At 43.1% G+C, this 14,171-nt stretch overlaps 2 protein-coding genes across 6 annotated transcripts in view; one reads left to right on the top strand and one right to left on the bottom strand.

Moving 5' to 3' along the window:
* IFT38 (intraflagellar transport 38) overlaps positions 1–10,559 on the top strand; it is a 54,905-nt gene extending 44,346 nt beyond the window's left edge. Inside the window, exons 10-13 of one of the 4 annotated variants that reach the window (XM_007426809.4) lie at positions 3,474–3,581; positions 6,982–7,037; positions 8,570–8,626; positions 9,436–10,559. In XM_007426809.4, coding sequence (XP_007426871.1) covers positions 3,474–3,581; positions 6,982–7,037; positions 8,570–8,626; positions 9,436–9,588 — 374 coding nt within the window. In that variant the 3' untranslated portion in view covers positions 9,589–10,559. Of the gene's footprint in view, positions 1–3,473; positions 3,582–6,981; positions 7,038–8,569; positions 9,354–9,435 lie in introns of those variants that run through there. The other 3 variants (XM_015887834.3, XM_088151011.1, XM_088151010.1) reach the window with 3 other exon arrangements.
* A 40-nt stretch (positions 10,560–10,599) lies between these two features.
* Positions 10,600–14,171, bottom strand: part of NLRC3 (NLR family CARD domain containing 3) — a 29,099-nt gene continuing 25,527 nt past the window's right edge. For both annotated transcript variants that reach the window (XM_025165801.2, XM_088151009.1), the window contains exons 16-18: positions 13,523–13,606; positions 12,727–12,810; positions 10,600–11,010 (exon numbers count right to left, since the gene is read on the bottom strand). In XM_025165801.2, coding sequence (XP_025021569.1) covers positions 10,920–11,010; positions 12,727–12,810; positions 13,523–13,606 — 259 coding nt within the window. In that variant the 3' untranslated portion in view covers positions 10,600–10,919. The remainder of the gene's footprint in view (positions 11,011–12,726; positions 12,811–13,522; positions 13,607–14,171) is intronic.

Raw genomic sequence — 14,171 nt, 5'->3', positions numbered from 1 at the left:
TTTGTTTTAATAAGCTGAGGTATGAATGAACCTTTTGTTTGCCGTTCCTTTTGGGGCTGGAACAATCAACCAAAACAGCAAGATGAAATTTAGTAGAAATGAGATGATATTTAGATAGGAAGGACCTAGCTTGAAGGCCAACACAAATGAAGGAATTAAGCCTACACCAGCAGGGCAAGGTTCCTGCTAAAAAAGCCGAGAGGTGAAGGAAGCATATCACCCTGTGATAGTTCCCGAGCCGGAGCGCTGGATCCAGTTTTGGGTCCTGCTGTTTAAGAAGGGCATTGTCCAGAGAAGAAAGCCAAAATGGTGAGGCAATAGGTACCCAAGTCATATGAGAAATTGCTGAAGAAAACTGAGTTGGTAAAGGATGCTAAGGGGGCCATTTTGGTGTAGTGGTGGAGGCACCAGGCTAAGAACGGGAGACCCTGAGTTCTAGTCCCGCCTTAGAAAAAGCCAATTGGATGACTTTGAGCCAGCCACTTTCTCTCAGCCCTAGGAAGGAGGCAATGGCAAACCCTTTCCGAAAAACCTTAGGTACAAAGCCAGTGGGTGACCTTGGGCCAGTCACCCTCTCTCAGTTCTAGGAAGCATGCAATGGCAAACCCCTTCTGGAAAACCTTGCCAGGAAAACTGCAGGGACTAGTCTAGGCAGACACCAAGATCAAGATCTGACTAGAAGGCACCCCCCGCCAAAAAAAGGATGCTAACATAAATACTTGACATGTAAATGATGGAGCACAAATTTTCCTTTTTTTTTCCCCTCAAGAGGATAAGACTAGAACCAGTAGATGAGAACCACAGGGAAATGATCTCAGTAGAAGGCATGCACTTCCTAGCAATAGAAGTTGTTCAGCAATGGGGAAAAAATGCTGTTTGGTGGGTGGGGTGGAGACTCCCTCATTGGAAATACTTGAATGGGAACTGGGCAGCCATCAGTCAGGGATACGTATCATCATAGAAAAACTTGCATTGATCAGGGAGGTGTACTGGTTGGTCTCCAAATCTGCTAGTTTCAGTTGGTTTCTTTTCCCTGCCTGTAAGTTGAATTTTCTTTTTAAAATGCTGATGTGCAAACTTAGTTAACATAGCCATTTACTTCATAAGGTCTAAAACTGCAGTTCTTTTCTTCTCGCTATCTATGTGCATTGTCCTTTCTGTGTCTCTGGAATGGACTTTTCTCCCTGACCAGAATAAATGCTTTGTTATTTTTATTTTAACATGGGTTGGGTGCCATTGTAATGTCTTTCATGGCTGTAGAGAAACAAACGCTCCCCTGTGCTCTTCCTGTATCTCAAATAAGGCTTGGCCAGGTGTTGTCAAATATCAATGATTGCAAAATGCATAAAACATCAATAAATGAGAACAGTAGGGATAATTTTTAAAAGTTACTGATTAGAAGTTCAATATATCTAAAGGCATTGGGATTGCAGAAGGCCAGAGAGAGGCAGAGTTGCTTTTTTTTAAAAAAAAGAAAGCCCAAATAAAAGAGAGAAAAACTTCCAAGATCTTGTAAACAAGCAGATCTACTATAAACAGGATAGGCATCCTTCTGAAATCAAATGTTTTGGCTTCTATAATTGACAGTTGTAAAACCTGGTGATGAATACATCTCCTGCAGATGTAATGTGGGGGTGGCCAGTGGTTCATCAGATCCCCTAACAATGCTTTGAGAAGGGCAAGAAGATCGATAGCGTCACTTACCTGCAAGGGATGAAGGCCGAGCCCCAAATGCCAGTGCTGGGAACTATGTAAATGGGAGTCTGTGAGTGGGACTACATAGGTCAGCTTGACAGCAAATGCATCTGGGGCTTATCAGCCCCAACCTTCTATTTTCATGATGAATAACCAGCTGGCATGTGAGTGAAGCGCCTTCTGGATTTTGTAAACACAATCAATGCAGATAGCACATGAAAAACGCATGGCGTGATGTCACTCAACCCGATACAGAAAGAACAGTTGATCGGACGGGTTGGCCATGTGAAAAACCTCAAAAGTACTGAAAAGGAATACCCAGCATTATTCCAAAAAAAATTTTTAAGGGAAAGTTTGAATTGAAACCTCAGTTTTTTCCTACTAGGAATTGTTCCAGAACAATTGAATTAAAAATATCACAATTTAAGAAGAAATATGCCAATGACCGTGAGGACAAATTTGGCTCAATGTTGGAAAAGAGACAGTTTTCCAACAATATCAGACTGGGAAACCAGTCTTGGGGAATATGCAAGGAATGACAAAATTAACAGCATACATTCAGAACAGAAGTTTAACTAAATTTAAGCAAGAATGGCTCCCCTATAATACATCACACAAGATGAATTCAGGCACTAGAGTTCTGTTTTTAAGGGAAAAATAATTGTCGTAAAGATGATAATTAACCATTTCAATGTTTATAAATACATTATGCAATTATCAGTCGGGTACAATGTAGCTTCTCAATATTTTTACTGTATTTTTTTCTTTTTAGTTTTTTAATTCTTTTCCCCCTGTGCTTTTATCCTTAGAATAATGACAAATAGTGATGATATCAATATTAATATCACGTTCAGAGTTTTCTGGAGACTTCTAGCTATTTCTTAAGATGACATAATGAACTTAGTTCTATACATTTAACTATGGAATAATGGATTTTAAATTTTATGATAATTGTAAACTCCCTGTATATTCACTGATTTCATTCCTTATCCACTGTGTTTCTTTCTATCTTCTTTTTTTTAATGTGGCTGTTTATTCTGTTTCTTTAAATGTTTGAATAAATGAAATATAATAACAACAACAGAAAAAGATACTGCTCAGCCTGGTTTGACCAGACGACTCTGAACACCCATGAGATTTACACATCCCTGTTGCATGTGAGAAATTGCAGTTTGGAGCTTCGAAAGAGAAGCCTTCTCAGGCATCCACTACCTTCTTTTTGGAGAGTAAGCAGAGGAGTGTGGCAGTGAGAGCTGACTTGATTGACCTAGCAGAGGAAGATATTTTAACCCTCTCAGGCTCTGTAGTTCTGCTTGACGAAGTTAAGGAATGCCAGAATATCCAGACCATAAAGCCACCGTAGAATCAATCAGTCCATTGATGCCCCTGGGGTGGGTATTCTGAGCCTCTTGTATTGTAAGCCACCTTCCAGTCCCCTTTTTTGCAATCTGGGAAGGTCACCTGAGTCATAACTGCCCAAAAGCCGCGGCTCTCTTTTCCTGCAATTTTTGAGGTGGAAAGTCCACAAAAACTAGTGTAAGCTCTGAAATGCCTCCCAATCCTTGCCCAGCTTTTCTAGCTGAGGTCTTTTCATCTGAAAGCCTCCGGCTCCTTTGCACGTGCTCCGTGTTCTCTACCACCGTGCAGTGGCCTCTTAGTGGCCTGAACAGCCCCTTTTGTTCTTTCAAAGGGTACGAAGAAGCTCGAGAAACAAGATGACATCCTCAGCCTGTCTTTCGGGCAGTTAATAACTTGAAGGGCTCTCGTTTTTTATTTAGGTCATGATGACTCAGACATTGAGATCCACGAGGACGATGGATCAGACAGCGAAATGGAAGACCGGCAGCTGATCAAGCAACACACGGCCATGGAAATGCTCATGCAAGGTGAGTCGATCTGCCCCCCCCTTTCTTCTTCCCTAACTGCTTTCAAGATACAGCTCATTTTCAAACTGTTCAGCCTGTTCGCGTGACCACGCAAATTAGAAAACCAGTTTTAAACACATGTAAGCACAAGGAAAGTTCGTATTCTTCAAGTTCTAAAGATTCCCTTATTCCTGAGCTGAATGTGGACTGCTGCCTTTCTCCAGAGTTCAGATGAAACTGAGGCGCGTAGGAACGAGGGCTACAGGAATTAGAAACGTGTGCTTGGCTGTCAGACAGCCCTTTGAGGTAGGCCAGGTCAGGAAACAAACTGCACGAGAAATACTAGAATTCTTTATTTATTATGATAGGCTATAATAACAGAATTTTGAAAGCTGGACAGAGTTTCTTTTTCCCCTCCTCTTAAACCAAGAGAGTCAAGCCGAGGCAGCCTTGAGCTTCTTTCTCAGCCCGGCCTGCCTTTTCAGGCTAAGCTGATGTTTTTGTAATGGCTGCGGCATATTTTCTTGCAATCTCTCTCCGTACTCCTTGGCATTCGCTCATCTGCCTGGTCCTTAAGCTTTTAACATAAAACCCTCCAACCTGGCCCTTCTTATGCAGATGCTTCCTTAAACCCACCCAAGAAGGCCCAAGAAAAAAGACTCCTTAACACTGCTGTTTTTAATGCTTACAAGCCCTAGGCCGAGCCTTGGGCTCGGTGCGCCACGTCCTGTTGCAGAAGAACGAAAAAGGAAGAAAAGACAAAGGTCTCCTTTGTCTTCCAGCCCAGCTCTGCACTCATCCTGCCAGCTGCCCTGTGATGCTGTTCTGCCCAGGGGAATCCAGCTTGGCCACAACGCCACGGCAGAGACGTGGCACCTCTGCTCTTCCTTTTCTTTCGGAGAACAACCGAGTTGTCCCTAAAGGAGAGGACATCTTGTCTTCAGTCGGGCTGATTGAACGTATCACTTCTACATCGTCGTGTTTCCCGAGCAGCAGGATTGACAAGCTCTCGGGAGCCCTGGTGGGATCAGCGAAGTCTAGGCTGGCTCTGTGCTGTTTTCATTGGCTGCCCCCCTTCTTCATGTTTTGCACATCTGCAGTTTTGTCACACAACTCAGCAGGGGACAGGAAGCCCGCTAAACCTCCTGGATTGGAGCCCTGCCTTTCGATACAAGGCCAAGTCTCTATGGCCGGGTTTCTCAAACCCTGCTCTGTGGAATCAGCCTGCAGAGTACGACTTTCTTAGCCTTGTTGCTCATGGCAAAAAAACACAGCACACTTTCTTTGTCCGAGGGGGATCAGGGCTAGAGGCTAGGTTGAAGGCGTGAAATGAGAACCGATCTTTGCAGACGGCAGGGCTCTTCCTTCCCGGGAGCCAGCGCAGGGTTCGTTCACCCAGGGTGAAGCTTCAGTGCCAAGTTGGCTCTGCTTTCCCAACCAGCCTCAACTTGCTGCTGTTGTTTGTACGAGTGTTTCCATCCCTTTATGCCTACCCCTACCCTTTATGCTAAAACACCCCCATCTTTCTGTTTTCATAGCTTCATCATCTGTAGATTTTTTAAAAAAAAAGATTGCGCAAAAAAACCCCCCAGTTCTGCTTGCCCAACCTACCATTTTTTTCCACTCTTACATCTCTTTCCCCCCCTTCTCTGCCAAAGTGTGCCCCCCACCATGCTCACCCTCCTAGCCTTCAACAGCTGTTGGGAGAGCAAGTGCAGTTTTAATTGTATGTTAATTGATATTTATTCTTGTTTTACTGTCAACCGCCCAGAGTCGCTCTTGAGTGAGATGGGCAGTGACTAAATTTGAAATACAAATAAATAAAGTGCAGGGATAAGTGAGTTAAAATGCTCAAGTAACCCAGTTACTTTTCTCTTTGGAAATAATTGGTAACAGGTCCCTTGAAGGGTCATGAGACAGTACCCTGGAGGTGAAATATATATATTTTTTTCAGTTCTATGAAGCCTGATGTATAAAGTTATTAATTAAAAATAGAGTGTAGCTGTTTTTTTCCAGGCTGTTTGGCACAAAAGATGCAGGTCAACCTGATTGACCTTGCAAGACCTGTTCAGTTGTAGAGATACTTAAAGACAGAACGGATCCATTCATGTATAATAATAAGCGAACGGATGAGGATCACTGCATCCTCCATCCACATCTGGCCTTCTTCCTCCCTGCTGTCCCTGTTCTCAGGAGCTTTCATCACAGCTCACATCTGGAGAATCTTACAATGTGAGGAAATGAGCATTGAGGACTTCTTACTGTTCATTCTTTTTCTTTTAAAATCAACTCCTACCCCACCCCCCATGTGGAGGGCAGGTTGGCATTATGTGCATGGAACTGTCCCTCGCTTCTCATTTTGCCTTTATAGTGGGGGCGGGGTGCAACCTGTGGCCCCTCAAGTGACCCCCCCCCCAGCGCTGCTCAGGTGGAGTGCGAAACATTTTGAATTCAAACCAGTTTAAGCACAAAGCAACTGTTTGGGGAGAGAAACAGGTTGTTTCCATCCTTTTGGAACTGTGTTGAGCGTATTCTGAAATGGCCAAAGTTACTGTTTTGCACTTGAAGCATTTAAAATTTTGAAGCAGTTTGAATTCAAAACGTTTTGCATCATCCTTTGGCTCAGTTGTCTTTGCTAATGCCAGAAAGGGCAAAATTATTAACTTCAGTGCAATTAATCGTACAGAGTTATTTAACTTGTTTAACGTTCACTATATTTAAATTGAGTCAGTTCACATTTAGTGCTAATTGGGACCTGGTATGCTTTCTGGCATGTCATCCAAAGGCCAAGGGTGACCCTTTGCCTGAAAAGGGTCAGCCGCCCTTGCCTTAAAATCAGACAGCCGGGCTCTTTAAAACTGACCTCTATTGACCTAAAAGCTACAGCAGTCATGAAGACTTCCGCTTGGTCCAGAGCAAAAGATACAGATGTTCTCCTAAGCACCTTGTCTTAACAGAAAAATGTCTTTCCAACTCTAAAAAGTATGTTGAAAAGAACATGTTCAACCAGTTCCCAAAGCCCTCTATGCATTATTTCACATGCTTCCCCCACCGAGTGCTCTCCAGGAGTAAAACACTCACTCACTGTCCCTTACGGAAGGAACCACAGCTTCAGACTGTAACAGTGAAAGCTTTTCTAAGTAGATGGCTGACAGACTGTCCAAGTCAGTTTCCTCTGGTTTAAGCCCATCATACCTAATTCAACCTGGGCTAAAGGAAAAGAGCCTCCTTGGAAGGGTGGAATCACACCAAGAAGGTGCCCATTCAAACAGGCGTGGACATTAGTATCTTTCATAGCTCTAATGACTATGGAAACATCTCTGGGCTTTGAGGTCTCAGAGTTTATTTATTTATTTAGGGTTCTGCCAGAGGTTTGCTTGCATTTTTCACGACATTTTCTGATGAATTCTGTATGTTCTAGGGCGGCCAAGCAAGCGGATTGTTGGAACCATGCAAGGGGGAGACACGGAGGATGATGTAAGTGGCTATGGCTGGTGTCCCGTGATATGTTTAAACATGAGTTCATGTGCCCTTTTTGCAAAATAGAAGAAAAGGTTATTTTAAAAAAGGTTTTTCTCTTGGAAAGCATGAAGATTTAACTCATTTCATGCCGGTGCATTTTTGCATTTATTTATGATTAAGGCAAAGACCATTTCCTGTGTGTAAAGTTACACCAGGTTTTAAATAACAGTTAAATTATGCAGGGTTGAACCAGAAGACAAAGGGATAAGTTAGGATTGTGAATCATTCATAAAGGTAGGATGATCAACTATAACCTTATGACCTCTATAGGTTATGCTTCTCTTTGAATGATTTATTCGTATGTATATTCAAATACACATGTGCTCTGCATACTAAAAACATCTGGGTTTGTGAATAAGCTTTGGGTGATTTATAGAATTCACTTTGATTAAAAGTGGTCATGAACACTGACAACAAAATGTTTTGCAGGATAATATCTTAAGTGGCCATAACTACATGTTTCTCAGAACTGAGAGTTTGGGCCTGCATCTTATTTCAGTACTTAATTTTGTAATTTCCTTCTTAGTCCCATGGCTTTCAATGGGATTTAGGCACTCTTAAGTATTTTGCTCTGAGTATTCAGGATCCTGCTGGAATTTTTCTACTGTCTTTGTATAAGATACTCTATTGATTCTGATGTGAATAGAAGTAGAGGAGAAACATGACACTTATAATTTGCTTCTCTACTATGCATATGGTATCTGTATTGCCAACCAGCTAACAGGAACCCCTTCTTTCTCTTCACACAATACGTTGTCAAAGATTCATGATTCTTAGTTATAGAAGTGAGCTCTTCCCCACAGAACCAGCTTCTCTCCGTTGTCCTGATACTTCAAGCACACATCTAGCAGGTCACTCTCCATGTCTTTGCAGGGATGAAGGAAATATGAACCCCAGTTTCCGTGCAGTAGTTGTGATGGATAGTTTCCCTTTTTGAATGGCTGAGCAAAAAGATCAGGCTGGGTTTGTTTCAGCATCTATTTATGCTACCTATAATAGTAACTCTAGTTTGAAAGCATTCTTCTCCGATTTGTTTTGCTGGGCCCACTCTGGAGATTTATAGAATCGTCCAAAATAGATCTACGCCCAAAATAGATCCATTCACCCTGGGCCAGATTTGGGGGGCAACTTAGGTATCAGGTCTGAAAATGCGTTGCTGGGCTGGGTTGTAACATCAGCAGCTGCCCACAGATAGCAGGCTACACAAGAGCCCCATGGAGATAACATGGCCTTTAAAGTGTAAACTAACCCTAAAGTGTCTGCCTTGATTATATTTCTTCAAGCAGGTAGTTCCCCTCTTAGCTTGGTCCATGTGCTTGACCCAGTCATGTCGCTAAGCTGTTTTCTCCAGCCTTGTTTGGATTTGAATTCTCTTTCTATTTGCCTTTTGCACTCATTCTTTTATAACCTTCTCTGCTGTCATTCCTCTAATTTCTTTCTACCCCCATCTTGCGTCGCCTCGCATGCCGCTGCTCCCTCTGCCAAAGATCGGGGCAGCCCAAGCCCGAACCAAAAAGCGCAAGGCTTCTCGAGCCAAGGCAAAGGTGCGTGCCTCTCCTGTCTGCCAACCTTGCTCCTCATTCCATACCCACATGTCACTTGCCTCCCTACTCTGGCCTTGGGTCCTGCTCACCATCAGAAGCCATTGGCAGTGGGAGGAAAGGAATGAAGGTAAGAAGCAAGAGCTGGCACGCCATCTGCCAGGGATGGAGACAACCCGTGAGAGCTTCCCCCCAACGTCAGATTGTGTTTGTAGACTACCATCAAGGGAGGTGGGGCTGGATCTAATGGATGGAAGTCACCCCAGAACTAAGAAGCAGAGATTTCTCAGGATTAGTTTGCCAAACTGTGTTTAGCCACGATTTTCTGGGTCGTCACAACATATTGAGCTTTAAATTGTGTTTTAGTAAACCCACTAGGGTTAGCCATAAAGCAGGTTATGGGAACCAGGATATTTGTATTTATGTTTTAAAGAAAATGGAAAGGCAAGTTCTTGCACCATCCTGATTTTTTCCCTCAAAATTCCCCCTTTTCATTGTGTTTCCCTGTGGAACTTTATCTTCAAACAAAACTTTTCAGTAGGACAGGAGGTTACTATAGGGGAGGGAGAGGAACCTCCAGGCCCCACTCATCTCTTTCTCTCTCACACACATACACAAAGTGCTTTGTCCTTTGGAATTACAGCTTTTATTCACAATAAACTAAAGATGGACTAAATAGATGATAGATGATTTAACTGGATAGCAACTGTATTCATTCAATGTTTTGTATAAATATTATCTATATTAATTCTTCAAGACCAGGCATATTTTTTAAAAAAAATCAGATAACCAATGCATATATTTTCTTACAGGAGGACTCAGAGGACAGTGAAATTGATCTGGATGATGACGACGATGACGATGATGATGATTTGGAAGATGACAGCATGGACATCTCCCCCACCAAGGCCAATCGGAGAGTCAGGAAGCCTGAGCCTCTGGAGGAGAGCGATAATGATTTCTGAGGAACCCCAACAGGGATGTCAGATGACAGCTTGCCCATGACTCTTGCTACACATACTACAAGGCCATATTAAGGCAGTGTAAGCAGTCCTAGAATGGTGATATATTTTAGGCCTCAAAGCTGTTATCGCTTCATGAATTTTAAAGGCCTCAAAAAGGAGTCATAATTGAGGAAACAAAATGATAACGCTGGAAGCCATGGAAGTTCTACCATGCTGAAGGTCAAAGAACCCCCAACCCCACACCTCCAAGTTTACAATCTAGTAACAAAATCTTGGCCGGTACTTGGATGTGGGTCCCAATTATTTCAAAGAGCAATTTAGGATGAATTAACAGCCTGGCCTTGGGTCTACTTTACAGACTGTGGTTGAGCCTTGAACAAACCCACTTTTTGTTTTTTGAATTGTTTTTTGTCATAGATCAAGGCAAAATTGTCAGTTGAACAAAAGTGGGGGGAAATCCCACAAGGGGAGGTTGATTGGTTTGGAGCTTTTTCAGTTCATTTGTCCTTGACCCTATCATCCAGCGCGAGTTGGTCCATTTGGGGGGAAACTCGCATCTGGGGAAAAAAATTCTAGGAAAAATAGAGCTTATTTTAACTTAATTAAGTACATAGAGACTTCTGTCCACAAATCCATGCTGGCGTAAAGCATATTTTATCAATGTGATTCTCCTAACCAAGTTTTCATTATTTAGAGGACAAGCATTGTGGTTTTGGCATGGCCACCTTCCTCTCACTACAAATCTAATACAATTCCTGGGACTTCTGTAGAAGCAGCTCTTTTCAGATTCATGGAAGTATTTGATAGACTGTTTTGCTCAAGCCAACAAGTATTCTGTTGACCTTGTTCTGTACTGAAGGTTCCTTGGTTCACCATTGTAGGCCAATGACTCTTTTATTACCTTCTGAATTTCTTTGACTGTAACATTCCTGCATTTTGCAAATAAATGCCCTTCTCCCTTATGTTTGCTCTTGTACCTTTCTCCCCAATTATAGAAATACAAGAGTGATTATTCCAGAATCAATATACTGGCCTCTTTCAAATCAGCTTTGGTAATGCTGCTTCATCCAAGCACCCTTCTTGCAGGAGCAAAAATCAGGAATGCTCATGATTGGTGGTGGTGGTGGTGGTGGTGGTGGTGGTGGTGGTGGTAGTGGTGGGGCTTCTCTTTCATCCCTGTTTCATGGCTGGATCTCCCCTTCAGGCCTCTCCTGTGCCTTCATGAGATCCATCCCGTCACCATGCCCTCAGTCAGCGGTCCAGGCACAGGGAAGGCATCCATCCGAGAGTGTGGAACACCACTCTTCCTCTGATATAGTCCCAGCCCTGCTTTATATCTCCACAACACAGTTAGGAGTGTTTGTTCGGATGGCATCGGAAATCACCTTAGCTCCTGATTCCCCAATTTTATTTCCCAGTAAGCTGTGGGAGAGAAAAAAAGAAGCTTTAGGGGCAACTTCACCACAAAGACTTTGCTCAAGGTCAGACTGGTCAGGTTGGAAGGGGATGCGGGGAGCAGGTGGTTGTAGCTTCACTGCTTACTTTCAGTCATGTACGGTATTGGTTTATGGTCATCGTCATTCGGTCACTTCTGACTCTTTGTGACCAACAGACATTATTTCAGCAGGACTAACGGCTTCTTTGGAGCTCATGAGCTCATGCTTGGGTCATCGGTGGCAGCATTTAGCCACCTTGTCTTCTGTTGGCTTGGTTTTCAAGTGCCTTTGAGTTTTCCAAGCATCAGGGTCTTCTTGGTTGACCCTTACCTTTGCATTATGTGCCCAAAATGTAAGCTTTAGCTTCCTGATCAGTGCTGCCAGTGAGCAGGCTGGGGCTGTTTTTTATAAAGGGTTCAAGAGACCTGGTGCCTAAAATTGCCTAGACTTGTCCATATAGTTACCAAGAGTCAGGACTGACTCAAAGGCATGTGTGCCCAAATGTACAGAGACAAAGTAGAAGCTGTGAGTGAATGCTAAAAGTGGGTAATCCTCATCCTGCAATATAGACTTGGGCCAGAACCAATCAAGGACAGCAAAACAATGAAGAAAAGCAAAGATTACTGATTTGATTTTAATACATTGTCAATTTCAGGTTTTGAGATGATACCATTTTATAGCTTAAAATTCATTTTGTACCTGGCTTTGGATTACAGATATAGCCTGTTATGCCAGCTAAGACATGTCAACATGGCATTAATGATGATCAGTTTCTAGCCTGCTGGATCAGATCAGCAGCCAACTAGGGGCTTCATGCCCTGACCGCGTGGCACTCTGGCCTTCTGATACTAAAGGTATATAACTAATAGTCTTTGGCTGACCTCCTTATCAGCTATCCAAGTGGTCAGCTAATGCTACGTTTTCCGGTACTTTATGTGTCTAAAGTTAGGGTTGTCCTGGGACACAGAAACAGTCTGACCTACCCAGCAAGGCAGAATCTGAGATTCAGTAACTCCTAAGATAGAAACTTTCCCTCTCGGTGGTTGCAGCCAGCCTCACCCTTCAGTGGCCTCCAGCGAGGTGGCAGAAGATGAAAGCAGTGTTATGGTGTCACAATGCAACCTATGCCCCTTTTGTATATGCATTATGACATCCACCTACTTACGGGAGGGGTGGCGCTGGGGCTGTGACATTGCAACACTGTTTTCATCATTTTGATGAAAGCATTGGTTCTGCCCTGTCCCCCTTATATCTTCCTGAGTATAACCTGGTTTCAATACTCAGATTTTCAATAGTGCTGGATTTTCTCTACTTTTCTGGAGGGGGAGAGTAACTGGTAGATAAGTTTGCAGAAAGATGGGCCAAGGAGTGGCAGCAATAAAGAAGGAATTAGGGCATCTTCTAGTCTCTACTGAGCTCCATACTGATAGTTCACTAAAGACAGGTCTATAAATGTTAGACTTCCCTCCAACAATGATATGGGCTAGAAACTTGACTTTTGAGGTTTAAAAATATTGGCTAAGAATATTGGGAACTGGACTTCTGCCTCCATAGTATATCGATGAGTAAAAACCAACTCTGCCTGCTTTTCATTTCACCATAAGTAGGAGCTTCTGGGGCTTCTAGACCAACTTCTCCAGTAGGCACCACCTTGGGAAAGGCTGTTCTAGCTCAAACCCACTAGCTCATAAAAGGTACTTACTTGATGTAGGTGAGGTTGTGGCTCCCCGTCAGGGCTGTGGCGATGCAAATAGCCCCATCCATGCCCAAGGAGTTCTCCTGGAGGCTGAGCAAGAGCACAGAGACATGGCTGTATACACATATAGGAAGTTCTAACGTCGTTTGGTTCTTGCTCAGCATGCTGAGTGAACCTATTTCTCGCAATCTGTATGTCTGTTTTAGTCTTTGGTATGATTTAGCACATGCCTCATATCTGTTTTAGCTTTGTTTTTATTTTCCACAAAAGGTCCTAAGAAATACCAAATGAATGCTGAGAATCTATCAAGACTTATGCCTGAAAATGAGTCATGTGCAACTCTAAAGCTGTGTTTAAAAGATTAACTGATGCAACCGTCCTGTTTTGCATTTCCTGTTTCCTTGAGCTTAAGATGTTTCTTTCGGGTTAAGACATTTCCTTGAGCTTAAGCCGTTCCAAGGCAGCCAGTTACTTTAGGAACAAAGACAAGATGTTCTTGTAATATCAATAAGCCTTGTGCTTTACAAATCTAACACCTGGCTGATGATAGGTATGGTATTGATTCGAGTAGGCCCTTAAAGCAATCTGCTTCTTTCTTTGTCTGGATAATAAATGCAAAACCCTTTCAGTCTGACCCAAGCAGGGTATATATGACCCAAATGTTAAGAGCTGAAACTTGTTGCCAAAGCTAGAAAAGCAATTCCTCCAGACAAACGATACCGGGACACAGAAAAGATTGCCTCTCATTTGAGCAATATCATGAGCGTCTTTCACAGTAGCCTTTCCCAGATGCACTACTTACTTCAGCCTGCGGAGGGTGCTGTTAACTTTCAAGGAGTGGGCCATTGCCTTGGCTCCTATCAGACCAATGGAGTTTCCTCTCAGGCTAAATCAGAAATAAGGAAGAGAAAGACATGATCCCCATAGCCCGGGCAGGGAATGACCCCCAATGTTCCTAGGTGGTACCCAGGGAACACCATTAATTATTTAAAAAATAAATACATAACAGATATTCAAAACCCATGAGAAGTTGGGACAGCTGAAATTGAAGTAGGTTTCAGAGATTTCAGGAGGGGCCCAAGGCTGAACTCTTGAACTGGGAAAGGTTGGCACAGTCTTTATAGCCTAACTTGGTGTCAGCCTTCCTAGGTAGACCAAACAGGAAACACGAGCTAATTCTACTTTATTGTAAGGCTACATTAACAGAATCTTGCAAGTGCAAATCTCCCGCTGTCTCTTTTACAGCCTGAGAAGTTAGGAAGGTTCCTTTCTGAGTCTCTTTCTCTTCCCATTATGCAGCTGCGGGCTATGCCCCCTCTTATCTAATCGTTCTCTAGGCAGCCTCTCTTCCCCTGTCTCCCAAGATCATTCCCACATACCATTACACTTGGTGCTTCCAAAGAACTCCCAGCTATCTCAGCAATTCCCGGTGGGGATAATGGGAATTGCAA

This window comes from Python bivittatus, unplaced genomic scaffold (assembly GCF_059951505.1).
Source record: "Python bivittatus isolate LINGU-HERP-01145 unplaced genomic scaffold, Pbiv_v1 ctg000640_np1212, whole genome shotgun sequence".
Taxonomy (NCBI): Eukaryota; Metazoa; Chordata; class Lepidosauria; order Squamata; family Pythonidae; genus Python; species Python bivittatus.
This window is presented reverse-complemented; position numbering and strand designations above follow the sequence as displayed.